This window comes from Aspergillus mulundensis (genome assembly GCF_003369625.1).
Source record: "Aspergillus mulundensis strain DSM 5745 chromosome Unknown scaffold_6, whole genome shotgun sequence".
Lineage (NCBI taxonomy): Eukaryota > Fungi > Ascomycota > Eurotiomycetes > Eurotiales > Aspergillaceae > Aspergillus > Aspergillus mulundensis.
Window position 1 is genome coordinate 2,303,723 of NW_020797894.1, and position 14,046 is coordinate 2,317,768.

Sequence of the window (14,046 nt, forward strand, 5' to 3'; positions counted from 1 at the left end):
GGACACTCGTCGGTGCACTGTCCGCCCTCTGGATCCCATTCTGTTCGTTGTAGCAATTGCTTTGACTGGACGCCCGACTGGACCCAGTGCAAATCCCGCAGGCCACATATGGCAATCTATTCGTCCACATCGGCAGTAAGCCAACACTTCACCAGTAAGCCTCGGGGCTGACGAACCGTTCCGGGAGCCCCGATTGGCGTATCTGGAGATCCATGCTGATCGATCCAGTGCACGCGGGTGATCTCATTCCCCCAGTCATGGCCCTCGGATGGATCTCCGGCTTGCTTGCATATGTCGCACTGCGGGGTGGCTTATAAATAAACCCCAGCACGTAGCCAAGTCACCATCTGTCCTGATATTACTCGGGGTGCAGCCCAGTCCTCGCTCGCTCCGGCCTCTTTTAACCCTTTGTCTCGACACCTTAGCTGTCAAAGACGATCAAGGTTTGATTGTTAGAAGGCAGGTTTGCGGAACGCTTGCATTTACATAATAATAGCGCTGACATCTGGAATCGCGACTCAGCAACTGCCTAGACTGGCGTACACTTGGTATCAAGACCAACTGGACGGGTTTCAAATTCGTCCTGGCGAGTACATTCCCCGGACCCCGGCCTTTGAGCTGGGAAAACTGGGTTCCGTCCTGTTCCGAGGAGCATTATTGGCGCCCACCAAGAGGTCCTTGAGATCACGGTGGATGATAGGCCGCAGTGTATCATTGCCCGTGCGTACCGGGCGTTGCTACTTGGTTAGAACACTGCGCGGGCTTTCTACTGTGCTCAGCCATGTTCTTGATGCCCTTTTTCCGGGTGCCATGCCAGGCCTCAGACATGTTCCCCGCAAGGGGGATTTTATCTTGGGCCGCCGAGCTCACCATGTTACGATTCTGCCCGGGTTGTCGATGATGAATGCCGATGGCGCCATGTGCTGTGGTGTTGCCATCCAGTGTAGGAAAATTCTGATCCTGACCGGGGTTGGAATGTCACCGTCACTGCCAGTGGCATTGTTGGATGTCCCAACCCATATTATACATAAGCGTTTGAGAGGTCAAAGAGACATGCAGCTAGACATATCACAAGGCCGTCTATCTAGTATCGTGACCTCGATGCACGCGGTGCGACGCTGACTTCGATCTCTAGCGGCGCATGCTATCTTTTTGGGGAAGATTGTATATACGTTCAGAAGACACGGCAAGTCAAGTCCATTCCGCCACCTCGGTCCTGGGCGAACTGCCAACGAACAAGTTCGGAGGTACGTGCGACGCGTGGGGATGGATGTTGTACAAAGTCTTTGGATCTGACTCGAATTGCCTCGCTTATGTGTGTCATGGAAGCGCATCGCATGATTCCATAATTCCCGCAATGTATTGCGGTACTCTCGACCTCCGGATCCCCGGCGTTATCTCAGGCGTCTTCCAGGGTTCTTGCTCGTACTTCCCTGCTTTGAGCACGTCGTACCATGTTCGGGAGCAGTTACCCGTCTGTACCCCAAGGCCGACATCCAGCCTGGATAGCTGTTGCAAGATGTCCAAGAAATTGCCCAGCTCGGTTTCCCAGAGCAAAGGTGGACGCCCCCAACGTCCCATGACATGAGATGCAACATTGTCGGTCTAATCCGATGCATGCATGATAACCAGAACATCATCCATCCCTGCCCTGCCCTGCCCTGCCCTGCCCCAACCAGCACCTCTACTAACTTCCTAGGTACGAATTGACAATGTCCCATGAGAACACGTCCTTCGATGCTCCCATCGGGCTTGCCTTGGCGGTCGCAGCAAGACAAGATGGATCAGCCATGTCTTGTCGGTCTCAATTGCATGAATTCCATTCGCCGAACGTCATATTCTAGGTAATAGTAAATCATCCTACGTCGTAGGGCGCCGTGGAGCTTCTACTACGTCTGGGCTTTTCATGAGGATTCTCTAAGCTCCAGGCGTGAACACAGCCAGAGCCCTGACTAGGTCGTTTGAGCAAAGGCAATCGTCAGGTACCGTAGAAACGACCCCTTGAGTGGCAGCAACCAGGGTTATTCCGCATCGCCGGAACGGCATCCACCACGTCCCATAGGTGTCACTCAGAGGAAAGGAGGGCATTGTTTTTTTTACTGTATCTTTCGGTATTGGATTTATGGCCTTTAGTTGTCCCCTAGATGTTTGAGTGCAATCATGCTCAGATCAGGCAACGAGCGTGGAAATCGGTGAATGAAGGGGGTGGTTTCTCCGTGGCAAAGATCTGCAGCCTTTTTCAATTGTTCACGATATGGAGTTGCTAAGACCTAGGGCAGTATGGTGGTCTCTTCGAACACCTTTACAGATGCGGTTTGATCGCTTCCGTACTCTATCCTATGAGCTTACCATTCTCAGCATACTTTCATCCGCATTCTCGGTAATTCCAAAAAGAAATGGCATGTCATCACGGTGGTCTTAGCCCGGGCTATAGGATGAGAAGGAAATGGGCCTGCTCTCCGCGGTTGCCCTCGCACGGAACCCTTATGGCGAGCCGTCAGTTGGCCAAGCGAGGATCGATGAGGTTGGCGATCGCAATTGGCGCATTCCAAGGTTCCATCTTTGCGCCTCAGGACACTGAACTTTTGACTGAGAGTTACCCTGCTTAGTTTCAATATCAATGGCCGTCTAGAGCCAGTTCTCCTAAGCTGGCTTGCCGGTGAAATGCCAAATGTTGTTCGATTTGTTGGTGTTGAATGCATCCGCCCCAGTGCTATTCTCTGTGCTATATTACCTATATCTTGTTGGTGAGTCTGCTTCGCTTCGCTTCTCAAGTGTACTTTTCTCACCCTACCTGAACTTCCTTTTGGTGATAAGTTGTAATACCCTTGGCGCCTTTGGACCAACCGCAGTTATCTTTTATCCCGATGTTTTAGATATGCGCAGGCGTTGGGAATATCTCCTGCCGAAGGCTATGGTATTACAAAAGGCAAGGTCTCGCCGCTTAATCTAACGCTCAATAGGAAATAGAGACTGTTTTCAAAAAGCCCTGCATAGATCCCCAGTCCTTTAGTGCTTATCATTTAAAAACACGCCCCTGTTTCCTGCCAAACCCTATGCTACTAACAACGCCCTTGGCGGCAAAATCTTGCTGCCCAAGCTAAGCCCAGATGGGAAGTGGATACCGCTTTGAAATACCTCTTATACCCTTTAGGATTGCCAAGCAAGACAAAGTGCTAATTTAAGCGAAATACTGAGCTAGCCGCTTCGTAATACATTACATTGGAATACATGTGTTGATTGGTTTCCTGTACCTACCCCACTCCCAACCAGGGAAATGCTTGTTATTTAATCCCTCTTGGCTCCCTCTCATTCATGGCCAATTTTTTGCTGCAACTACCAAAGGGAAACTGATAAAAGCAACAACCCTGGATAGCTACTGCCTCCAACTGAGCAGCATCATGATCGCTTCCCCCTCCCGCCATCCACACTGGCCTGGCGGCGTCCCGCCTGAGATCCAGGTCGATGCGAATGGTGACATCACTCAAAACGAGGCAATCGAGGAGTCTAGAGCATGGTTTCTTTTTGTCGAGGTAAAAAACGCCCTTCGGTAACCCCAAATATTATGGTAATGGGTTTATGCAGGAGCAATGGGTTCCTCGAACGACGGCCAACATCTCCGATGAAGACGGCGACTATGAAGTCCGCCAGCGACGACAAATCATGGTGGAATGGGCGAAAGCGAGTCAAGAGCTTAGGGATGCATACCACCAGCGAGCCCTGCAAAGAACCGGCTTCAATCTGCCCCCCGAAGACGCTACGCAAAATGCCGACTACCCCGGCGACTGTCCCGACTTCTTATGTCTCGCGCCGCTGGGCCCAGACCACCGCTCCAACCGTTCAAAGTGGATCAAGCTCTTCCTCCTCTCGTGCCGCCTGGACGGGGAGATGGGCCACTGTCTGGATCAATACGGGTCTGAGCACGGCGGGCTCACTCTCAACCCCGCGAGTCATCCGGACCCCTCTGCAGTCCAGGTCACGGACGTACTGCCGCGGGCGCTGCTGGAGACAGCGAATTGGAATTGCATTACCATGACGCGCCGCGGCACCGTCCTCTTCCTCCAACGCCTCGGCCCGTGGTTCCTAGTCACGCCGGATGATTTGGAAACGGGGCACATCACCATCGTCGAGTTCAAGCGCAACGGACAGGTCGCGAAATCGTTGCGTCGCCGTGCTTGCAACATGTGGCCCGTCTATCTCAAGTACTGCGGCCAGTACCTGTCGCTGGAGGAGATCGAGGACAACCGCGTTGGTGGGAATGCGGCAATGAATTCCGAGTACGTTTACCAACCCTTGCACTGCGTTGGGATCACTAACGTAGAATAGTCTGGACATGACACTACCTATCGTCGACATTCTTGAAGGGGCCAAGGCCCGCGGCGAGTTTCTTTTCGGGTTTGATGGCGATCGCGAGGCGTGGACTGAGGATATTGAGATCTATGCGCCCGGGTATCTCGCGATGGAAGCTGCTGGGAATGAAGCGGATTACGATCATGCGCGTCTGATTGACCCTATGGAGGCATATGATATTCGTCGAGAAATGTACGCGAGCTTCGACTGCAAGGACCCTGGCAGCAGAACGTAAATGGACAAACTTGATGCACGTGCACATGCATCTGCTACCTACCTCTGGTACCGGGAATGCGTCCTAGAACTCAGCTCACGCCCGAATCGCTATCCACCTCCAACGACGCCGCGCAATGAAACCAGACTCGATCTCCAGATTGTACAAGCTGAGTTCCAGTTGTTATCTGGGCTCGTGCCAGGTGCGGCCGGGAGGGAAGGCAGCGGGACCTCGAACTGGCACCCCTTGCCACATTCCAAGTAGTGGCTCAACGGAGGTACCTATGGTACGCAACTGATACAAACGAAGATTCGAGAGCAATGCTCTGTCAGGTCTTGAGGCAGCCTTGGGCGGAGGTAAGAAGGTGTCTAACCCGGGGTCCAAGGATAAGGATCCGACAGAAGGTGCCGGCGCCTTGATAGAATAAAAATAAAAGAAAATCTTAGGCAGTGGGAGAATAGTAAAAAGACCGAAACATCCCTGTTTATTCAAAGGTATTTGACAAGTCGTTGTCAAGCATGCATTCGTTCTGATGCTCAGGGCTGGCTCGGGCACTTCAGACGAACCTGATACATACATACAAAGGCCGCAAGAAGCAACCTTGCAACCATGACGATCTATCGAACTAATCAGCCTCAAGCTGCCGTGTCCCTCACGCACCTTATGGCACCTCATACCCTAGGGTACCTGGCCAAAATACACCGCAGGTCCGTATCGTGCGACTGTACAACCAGAAACCTAAACTCGGGTCTCAAGAGTCCGACGGTGTTACAGAGTGAGATCCTTTGGGCCTGGGTAGCTTGCACATGTCGAACTCTCGCTCTCGGTAGGAGATCTTTTCCTGCGGGACTGACTGAGCCGTTAAATCTGTCCTTCATTCCGCCCTGAATCCAGGTTCACTATGGAACAGTCCAAGCTTCCCCTGCAGTCCTTATTACGGAAAGCAAGCCCCACCGGCGCAGGTGAGGATAAGCAGATCAGATTCTGAATTCAGATATCTGCAGTCGTGAATTTATACCAGAGCGGAGAGAAACTGGATCGAATTGCTCCTGCAGCTGCTGCAGGTGCCAGCATAGCCTACGCCAGCTGCAATCCGTCGGGCACGTCCGCGCCGAGGTGCTGCAAGCCGAAGAAGAGATCTGGCCGGCCTGGGAGCTTGTGGAAGGACTGGATCTTCCAATGTTGTGGACGGCGGCATCAAAAGGGAATAGGACCTGGAATAATTGTCGGAATGCGTTTGCCACTGTGGGGGTAGGGTTATCATATAAGGCGTCGGGTCCAGGGACCTACCTAGGTTTGATTGATATTCGTTGACGTCAGGTCAGCCACCATTAGCTTGGGATTTCGTCTCCGTGGAGATATGGAACTGGACTGGAGTCATTGGTGCGTGGTAGCACAAGTGCCGTACGCTTCCAAGTTTGCCAGTCTTCTTTATCCTAGCCGGGGATGGAATGGCCAGTGAAGGACGGTTCCTTGGCGAGCGCATAGGGCATCTGAGACGCTTCGATCAACGAAGCAGCGAGATCGTGGAAGTCTTGTTTGCTTAAGGCCTATATTCTACTGCGTTGGACAGGGAGCAAGCCACAGTACTATGTACCTGTGTCAAAAATAGCGAGTAGCCACGGTAGAGTCAGATATACTTCGGCAATCCCAGTGCAGTTAGATAGATGTACCACAGTATACCAAGGTCAAGATGTCAGCGTTCCAACACTTCGTCTCTCGTTCCCAAATCATATCGAAAGGAAGCGCTTTTGCCCTGTTGTCGGCGAAGCCAGATAGCTATGGTACCTAGTACAAGCCATCCGCAGATCAGGTTGGCAGTGGTTACGCCAGAGGCCACGCGTTGCACAGGCTTAGAACCTCATGCCATCCCCAGCCCGATTATCTGGCGGTCAGCTGTCCATGATGTTGCTCCGTCGTCACTACGTGATTGTACGGTTGGGCTTGGTATATACCCGCTGCTCGGTGTATATTGAGCAAAGTATATCGTGTTAAGCTTCATGCAGGGAATTGAGAGGCAATGGTATCACGGACAACCCGGAGTATAAGACTGCAGTTGCCTTGGCTTTCGACGCCTGCACGCTGTTTCGCGCAAGTCCGGTCAGTGACGTTGGCTGGTTAGTGCGACTGCAAGGTTGGCTGCTTTTCGCCCTCGCCATCGGTCTCTTTGCTAGCTGGTATATGCTCACCGCTGTTTCTGGTGACATTCCATTGCACGGGGACGTGGCGGGCCACAGTCTGTCTGCCAACCTCTTGGCCATTCTCGCTGTTGCTGACGGTGCAGCAGGTTCTATCATCACGGGGCTTGTTCCCAATTCTACACTTTCCGTTCAGGTACACTGCGCTTGGCCTGTAACTTCCCTCTTCATCAATCGGTTCCCCGGATATCTTCCATTGGGGCCCCTCACAATGAACGACGCCCCTGGTCGGCGCCGCTGGTGGACTCAGGAGGAGGACCATATCCTCCATGAAGAAGTCAAGCATCAAAGTAAGTACCAACCTGTGCTCCCTCGAGGCCGAGCCGTACTTACAAGAATTTCTATAGCAGAGCACGGAAGTCAAGGGCCTAGGAACTGGAGCGCCATCGCAGAGAAACTCCCCGGAAGATCAAATAAAGACTGCCGCAAGCGCTGGACCAAGATCAGTCTGAGCAGTCGAAAGGGAACTTGGAGTGGCGCAGAGGACCATCTCTTGCGCAAGGCCGTGGCTAAGTTCGGCTTCCAGTGCGGATCCTCATTCAGCTTTCCTGTTATATACTGAGCAGTGGCAGATGGACCAAGGTGGCCGGCATGGTTGGCAGCCGGCACCCTGACCGTACGTATCTCGCCCGATGTCCCAGAAGACATCTAACGTGATGCAGAGTGCGCAAAGCGATGGCATCACTCGCTCGATCCGAACGTGAAACGCGGCCCCTGGGCGTCGGATGAGGACGGCTCGTTGATCAACGCCGTGCAGAGAATCGGGCGTGACTGGAAGGAGATCGGGCGAGAGCTGTTCCCCAACCGGTCAACAACTGACATCAAGAACCGGTAGGCGTCGATGACTGCCCTATTGATGGCCGATCGCTAACGGCCGTAGCTATGTGATATTGAGCCGTCGGCAGGGCTTCTTCTCCAGCCAGGACGATTGTTCGGCCATCAACCTCAAGATCAACGCGGATTCGCCGCCGCTTGCGGATAGCAAGCCTGTGAGCCATAATTCAGGAGATGTGCTGACCCCGAATGGTGATACCGATGCATCTTTCCTTCCTACCCCGTGTGATTCAGCTGCAGATCTCTTCCACCTCCCCCCGGACGCCCTCACCATGACCATGCCGCGTCCGACCGTCATACCCCCATATCCCTCCCTCCCCTGTCCGCACGCCAATATCTCAACCGACGATCCTACTATCTCCTGGGACGTGAACGACTGGGCATTATTCGATAGACAATACCTCCTCACGCCCGGCCCGTCCGAGCTGGAAATGGAAAGCTGCGACCCGAGTCTTCTTACCAATGGTAACGGCACAACTCCCGACTCAGCACTATTACCGCCCGAAATCCCCGGACCCAGTACGCTGGTCCTTGAGGACCTGCGCCCGGAGACAGTCAACCTGGTGATCGACACGTTGCTGCGGACGAACTCGAAGTTTGGGATGCGGTTGTACAACACGGGGTCATGATCATTGGATGGGGCGATATACTCCGGAGGAGGTAGATGTTCAGATGCTAGGTAGACAAAAGGTTATGGCTTGTTGAGCGGTCTGATGTAATGGTTACTACCTAAGAAGATTCGGGGTTGTTGTTCATACTCCGTACATGTTGCACAGTGTAACCCGGTCTATAACAGCACGCGGTAAGATCAGATGAATCGTTCGTCACCGGCTGGTAGGGTACCCTACAGTTGGCGGGACCATTGCGACCACACGTCAGCCTTATGATTCCTGGGAGTTTAGACTAGGATTCATGGTCATTCCATGCGATCTTTGTGCATTGCCGTTGGGTAGACATTGGCCGACCCAGCCCGTGGTTAGCCCTAGTTCATTCACCCTGAGGAAGCATGTTTGCCCCCTCTCTCCATGCAGTAACTAATCTCCCGTCCAAATACTGCCCACAGTTGTCGAGGGATTCATGAGGCAGAACCCCGTTGCCCGCTGATGAAAAAAGATGCAGCGCTACAGTACCATTACTGCCTGCTATGGTAGACTAAGCGCAACTGCCAGCCACAAGCAGCTCTCATCGCCTGGGTGCCTCGCCATGGCCCGAGAGTCAGCATGGTCTGCCTATTCACTCGCCCATGTAAGCCCTTCTCCTTAACGACGGAATGTTGGGTGATCGCCCGAATCTGCTATTGGCACTAAAGGTTATATTGGCAAGCGATCGAGGCGTCCTGGACCACAACGGCTGTCGATGCCGCTGCACCGGCTCAATAATGAGATGCAGTCCATGTTGCCGAAGGTCCAACCCTCTTCCTCCCGGCTTTTGACACGTGCGTTGGCCCTCGCTAGAGGCAAGCAAGACCATCTCTTTTCCTCCAAGCTCTACAGCTCTATAAACCCTCGTTGGATCCAACGTCCGCCTCTTGGATACCGCTTCCATAATAAAGTTCCACATAATCCTTGGGGCAAAGTCCGGCCGGATCCAGTTAAGTCGCATTCGGCGAAGACATCCCGATCCGTCAATCAACCACCTTGGGTTCCAGGCTTCCAAGAATCAATCGGAGGTCAGTACCTGCATTAAGATTTAAGGCTGAAGGATGATGACGCCATACATACGTTGAGTGACAGTTCGGACGACAGTTCAAGTGTCCATAAGACATTTCGGGTGTATTATGCAGCATTATTCACTGAATAGCTCGGCAAGCTGAGAGATCGATTCGACTCAAATACTCCGGGAGAAAAGCACCCTAATTTGCCGTGGCAGCTCGGGTGTTAGAATCTGCCGAGCAGTCACTATCGATGAGTCTTAGATACCTAGACCATACCATACGTTCCTGTCAGAAATTAGCGGCATTTGGCCTATCGACCAATGAGATCGTGCTGAGTCATGACACTCGGGTATCGGCACTGTTATCGCCGATAGCCCCGATGACTCCTCCAGTTCCAACTCTTTTTATCGTTCGCCTCCCCCTCGCGTCCCCGGCCAGCTTCGTTCCCCAGGTGAGAACTGTGCGCATCTCGAGCCTTCATAGATGCGCTTTTCATCCGAAGCCAAGAGCGCCGAGGAAGGGGGTCGCCCTGCTGGGTCCGAGACCGAATCCACCGCCAGCGTCGATCCCAAGACCCAGAAGTGGTACCGCCGCTTCAGCCTCAACCCACTGCGCTGGCAATCCATTCCGCCCGTCCCCGAGCAGCGGTCCGTCTCGCGCGAATATGGCGCTTCTTTCTTCAGCATCGCCTCCTTTCAGTGGATGGCCCCGTTGATGAAGGTTGGTACCCGACGTACCTCCCCCCGTGCTACGTGCCAAGCTAACCCGCTAGGTCGGCTATCTACGTCCGCTTGAGCTGCAGGATATCTGGACTGTCAACCCGGATCGAGAGGTCGATGTGCTGTCAAAGCGCTTCGAGGACGCCCTGGAGAAGAGGACATCCACTCAGGTAAAGCGTCCGCTGCTCTGGGCTCTGTACGACACCTTCCGCTTCGAGTTCCTGCTCGGCGGCTTCTGCCACCTGCTCACGTCGCTGCTGCTCGTCTTTGCGCCGTACCTGACGCGCTACCTCATCGCCTTTGCGACCGACGCCTATGTCGCGCAGCACACCGGCCAGCCTGCGCCGCATATCGGCCGCGGCATGGGCTTTGTCGTCGGCATCACCGTCATGCAGGCCATCCAGAGTCTGTGCACGAACCAGTTCCTGTACCGCGGCCAGATGGTCGGTGGGCAGGTTCGCGCCGTGCTCATCCTGCAGATCTTCAACAAGGCCATGAAGCTCTCTGGGCGGGCCAAGGCCGGTAACGTCCAGAGCCCGGAGCAGCAGGAGAAGATCAAGGAGCTGAAGGCGGCCAAGGAGAAGGCGCTGAAGAAGCCCGGGGCGTCGCCGGCCGATGACAAGGGATGGGGCAATGGTCGCATTGTGGCCTTGATGAGTATCGACGTTGATCGCATCAACTTGGCCTGCGGCATGTTCCACATCTCCTGGACCGCCCCGGTCAGTATCATCGTAGCGCTCATTCTGCTACTGGTCAACCTGACCTACAGTGCGCTGGCGGGATTTGGACTGCTCGTTATTGGAATGCCATTTCTCACCTACGCCGTGCGCTTTCTGTTTAAGCGCCGCAGGAACATCAACAAGCTAACTGACCAGCGTGTCTCGCTAACCCAGGAAATCCTGCAGGGCGTACGCTTCGTGAAGTTCTTTGGCTGGGAGAGTAGTTTTCTAGACCGTCTCAAGGAGATTCGCCGTCACGAGATCAGGTCGATCCAGACCCTGCTAGCGGTGCGCAATGGTATACTCTGTGTTTCGATGGCGATTCCCGTCTTTGCATCCATGCTCTCCTTTATCACCTACGCGCTGTCAAACCACATGCTGGACCCTGCACCGATCTTCTCCTCTCTGGCCCTCTTCAACTCGCTGCGCATGCCACTCAATCTGCTGCCTTTGGTCCTTGGTCAGATTACCGACGCCTGGACCGCTCTCAACCGCATTCAGGAGTTTATCGTGGCGGAGGAGCAAAAGGAGGACATTGAGCGCGATGAGAGCATGTCGGATGCCGTCAGGATGGATCATGCCTCGTTCACCTGGGAGCGCATGGCTGCGGACAAAGAAGGCGACCAAACTGGGAACACTTCACAGTCCGAAAAGCCAACGGAAAAACCGGCAGACTCCGCTGACGGCGACGAACCTTTCCAGCTCCGCGACATGAGCTTGGATATCCGCCGAGATGAGCTGATTGCGGTCATTGGCACCGTCGGCTCCGGAAAGAGCTCTTTACTGGCTGCGTTGGCCGGTGATATGCGCCTGACCGACGGCGCCGTCCGATTAAGCACAACGCGGGCATTCTGTCCCCAGTATACGTGGATCCAGAACGCAACACTTCGCAGCAACATTCTCTTCGGCAAAGACTACGACGATAAATGGTACGATCAGGTCATTGATGCGTGCGCGTTGAAACCCGATCTCGAAATCCTGCCCAGCGGCGATGCGACCGAGATCGGGGAACGGGGAATTACCATCTCTGGCGGACAGAAACAACGGCTGAATATCGCTCGGGCTATTTACTTCAACGCCGAGCTGGTTCTCCTCGATGACCCCTTATCCGCTGTCGACGCCCATGTCGGCCGGCATATCATGGACAAGGCCATCTGCGGCTTGCTCAAAGGGCGCTGCCGCATTCTGGCGACGCATCAGCTCCACGTCCTCAGCCGGTGCGACCGCATCGTCGTGATGGACGATGGCCGCATCCACGCAGTCGGCACGTACGATGAACTCTCCCGCGACAACGAGCTCTTCAAACAGCTCATGTCGACCTCCTCGCAAGACTCCAAGCAAGACGAAGAAGAAGCCACGGAAGTCGTCGAGCAAGAGACCGAGAAAGTCGCCGAGCAGAAGCCCGCCAAACCGCCAGCAGCCCTCATGCAGCAGGAAGAAAAAGCAACCGACTCGGTCGGCTGGGCCGTCTGGAAAGCGTACATCCGCGCCTCCGGCAGCCCCTTCAACGCCCTCGCCATCCTCTTCCTCCTCGCCCTCGCCAACGTCGTCAACGTCTGGACAAACCTCTGGCTCTCCTACTGGACCTCAAACCACTACCCCTCCCTCTCAACAGGCCAATACATCGGCATCTACGCAGCCCTAGGCGCAGGCTCCGCACTCACAATGTTCATCTTCTCAACATACATGACAACAGCCGGCACAAACGCCAGCCGCAAACTCCTCCAGCTCGCCATGACCCGCGTCCTCCGCGCCCCAATGTCCTTCTTCGACACCACCCCCCTCGGCCGCATCACAAACCGCTTCTCCAAGGACATCGGCGTCATGGACAACGAGCTCTGCGACGCAATGCGCATGTACGCCATCACAATCACAATGATCGTCTCCATCATGATCCTCATCATCGTCTTCTACCACTACTTCGCCATCGCCCTGGCCCCGCTCTTCATCCTCTTCCTCCTAGCATCAAACTACTACCGCGCCTCCGCGCGCGAAATGAAACGCCACGAGTCCGTCCTCCGCTCAACCGTCTACGCCCGCTTCAGCGAAGCAATCACCGGCACAGCCAGCATCCGCGCGTACGGCGTAACGTCGCAATTCCGGCTCTCCCTCGTCGACGCAATCGACACCATGAACGGCGCGTACTTCCTCACATTCAGCAACCAGCGCTGGCTATCGGTGCGTCTCGACGCCGTCGCCGTCCTCCTCGTCTTCGTCACAGGCGTCCTAGTCGTAACCTCGCGCTTCGACGTCTCCCCCTCCATCTCGGGCCTCGTGCTCAGCTACATCCTCGCCATCGCGCAGATGCTGCAGTTCACCGTCCGCCAGCTCGCGGAGGTCGAGAATAACATGAACGCCACCGAGCGCGTGCACTACTACGGCACGCAGCTCGAGGAAGAAGCCCCGCTGCATATCCCCTCAAACCCCGTCCCAGACTCCTGGCCACCATCCGGGACCATCACCTTCGCCAACGTCGCAATGCGCTATCGAGCCGGCCTCCCCCTCGTCCTGAAGAACCTCTCCATGACCATAACCGGCGGCGAACGAATCGGAATCGTCGGCCGCACCGGCGCCGGCAAATCAAGCATCATGTCCGCACTCTTCCGACTAACGGAACTCTCCTCGGGAAAGATCACAATCGACGACATCGACATTTCCACAATAGGCCTGCAGGACCTGCGCTCGCGATTAGCAATCATCCCGCAGGACCCAACGCTCTTCAAAGGCACGATCCGCTCCAACCTCGACCCGTTCAACGAGCACACAGACCTGCAGCTCTGGGATGCGCTAAGGAAAGCGCATCTCATTGACGCCGAGCCGACCCCGAACCCGAACCCTATTTCCACATCCGCCATCGACGCCCCAGACTCCGCACCCGCAACCAACACAGCAGCAAAGCTCACCCTCGACACACCGGTCGACGAAGAAGGTCTCACATTCTCGCTCGGCCAGCGGCAGCTCATGGCCCTCGCGCGCGCGCTCGTCCGCAACGCGCGGATCATCATCTGCGACGAGGCGACGAGCAGCGTGGATTTCGCGACGGACCAGCGGATCCAGGAGACCATGGCGCAGGGGTTCCGGGGGAAGACGCTGCTGTGTATTGCGCATCGGCTGCGGACGATCATCCATTATGACCGGATCTGTGTGATGGATCAGGGGTCGATTGCGGAGATGGATAGTCCGTTGGAGTTGTGGGAGCGGGGTGGGATATTTAGGGCCATGTGTGAGCGGAGTGGGATTTCGAGGGAGGATATTGCCGGACAGTAACGGTATGCATTGGAAAGGGTAACGGTATGAGTTGGAAAGAAAGCATGAATATACGAACGAACTATATAGATCGCTAGGTCGCACCTAATTT

At 54.9% G+C, this 14,046-nt stretch overlaps 3 protein-coding genes across 3 annotated transcripts; all 3 read left to right on the plus strand.

The window, feature by feature from the left end:
* Window positions 1-3,401: 3,401 nt before the first annotated feature.
* On the plus strand, window positions 3,402-4,585 carry DSM5745_06850 (uncharacterized protein; the record flags this gene model as incomplete). The annotated part of the gene is made up of 3 exons (XM_026748866.1): window positions 3,402-3,533; window positions 3,586-4,277; window positions 4,327-4,585. 3 exons carry the CDS (start codon window positions 3,402-3,404, stop codon window positions 4,583-4,585), a joined length of 1,083 nt encoding a protein of 360 aa, XP_026603170.1.
* Window positions 4,586-6,973: 2,388 nt separating this feature from the next.
* Window positions 6,974-8,225, plus strand: DSM5745_06851 (uncharacterized protein; the record flags this gene model as incomplete). Its single annotated transcript, XM_026748867.1, has 5 exons — window positions 6,974-7,052; window positions 7,110-7,287; window positions 7,335-7,378; window positions 7,425-7,593; window positions 7,643-8,225. 5 exons carry the CDS (start codon window positions 6,974-6,976, stop codon window positions 8,223-8,225), a joined length of 1,053 nt encoding a protein of 350 aa, XP_026603171.1.
* Window positions 8,226-9,733: 1,508 nt separating this feature from the next.
* On the plus strand, window positions 9,734-13,955 carry DSM5745_06852 (ATP-binding cassette transporter YOR1; the record flags this gene model as incomplete). The annotated part of the gene is made up of 2 exons (XM_026748868.1): window positions 9,734-9,970; window positions 10,023-13,955. 2 exons carry the CDS (start codon window positions 9,734-9,736, stop codon window positions 13,953-13,955), a joined length of 4,170 nt encoding a protein of 1,389 aa, XP_026603172.1.
* Window positions 13,956-14,046: the final 91 nt, after the last annotated feature.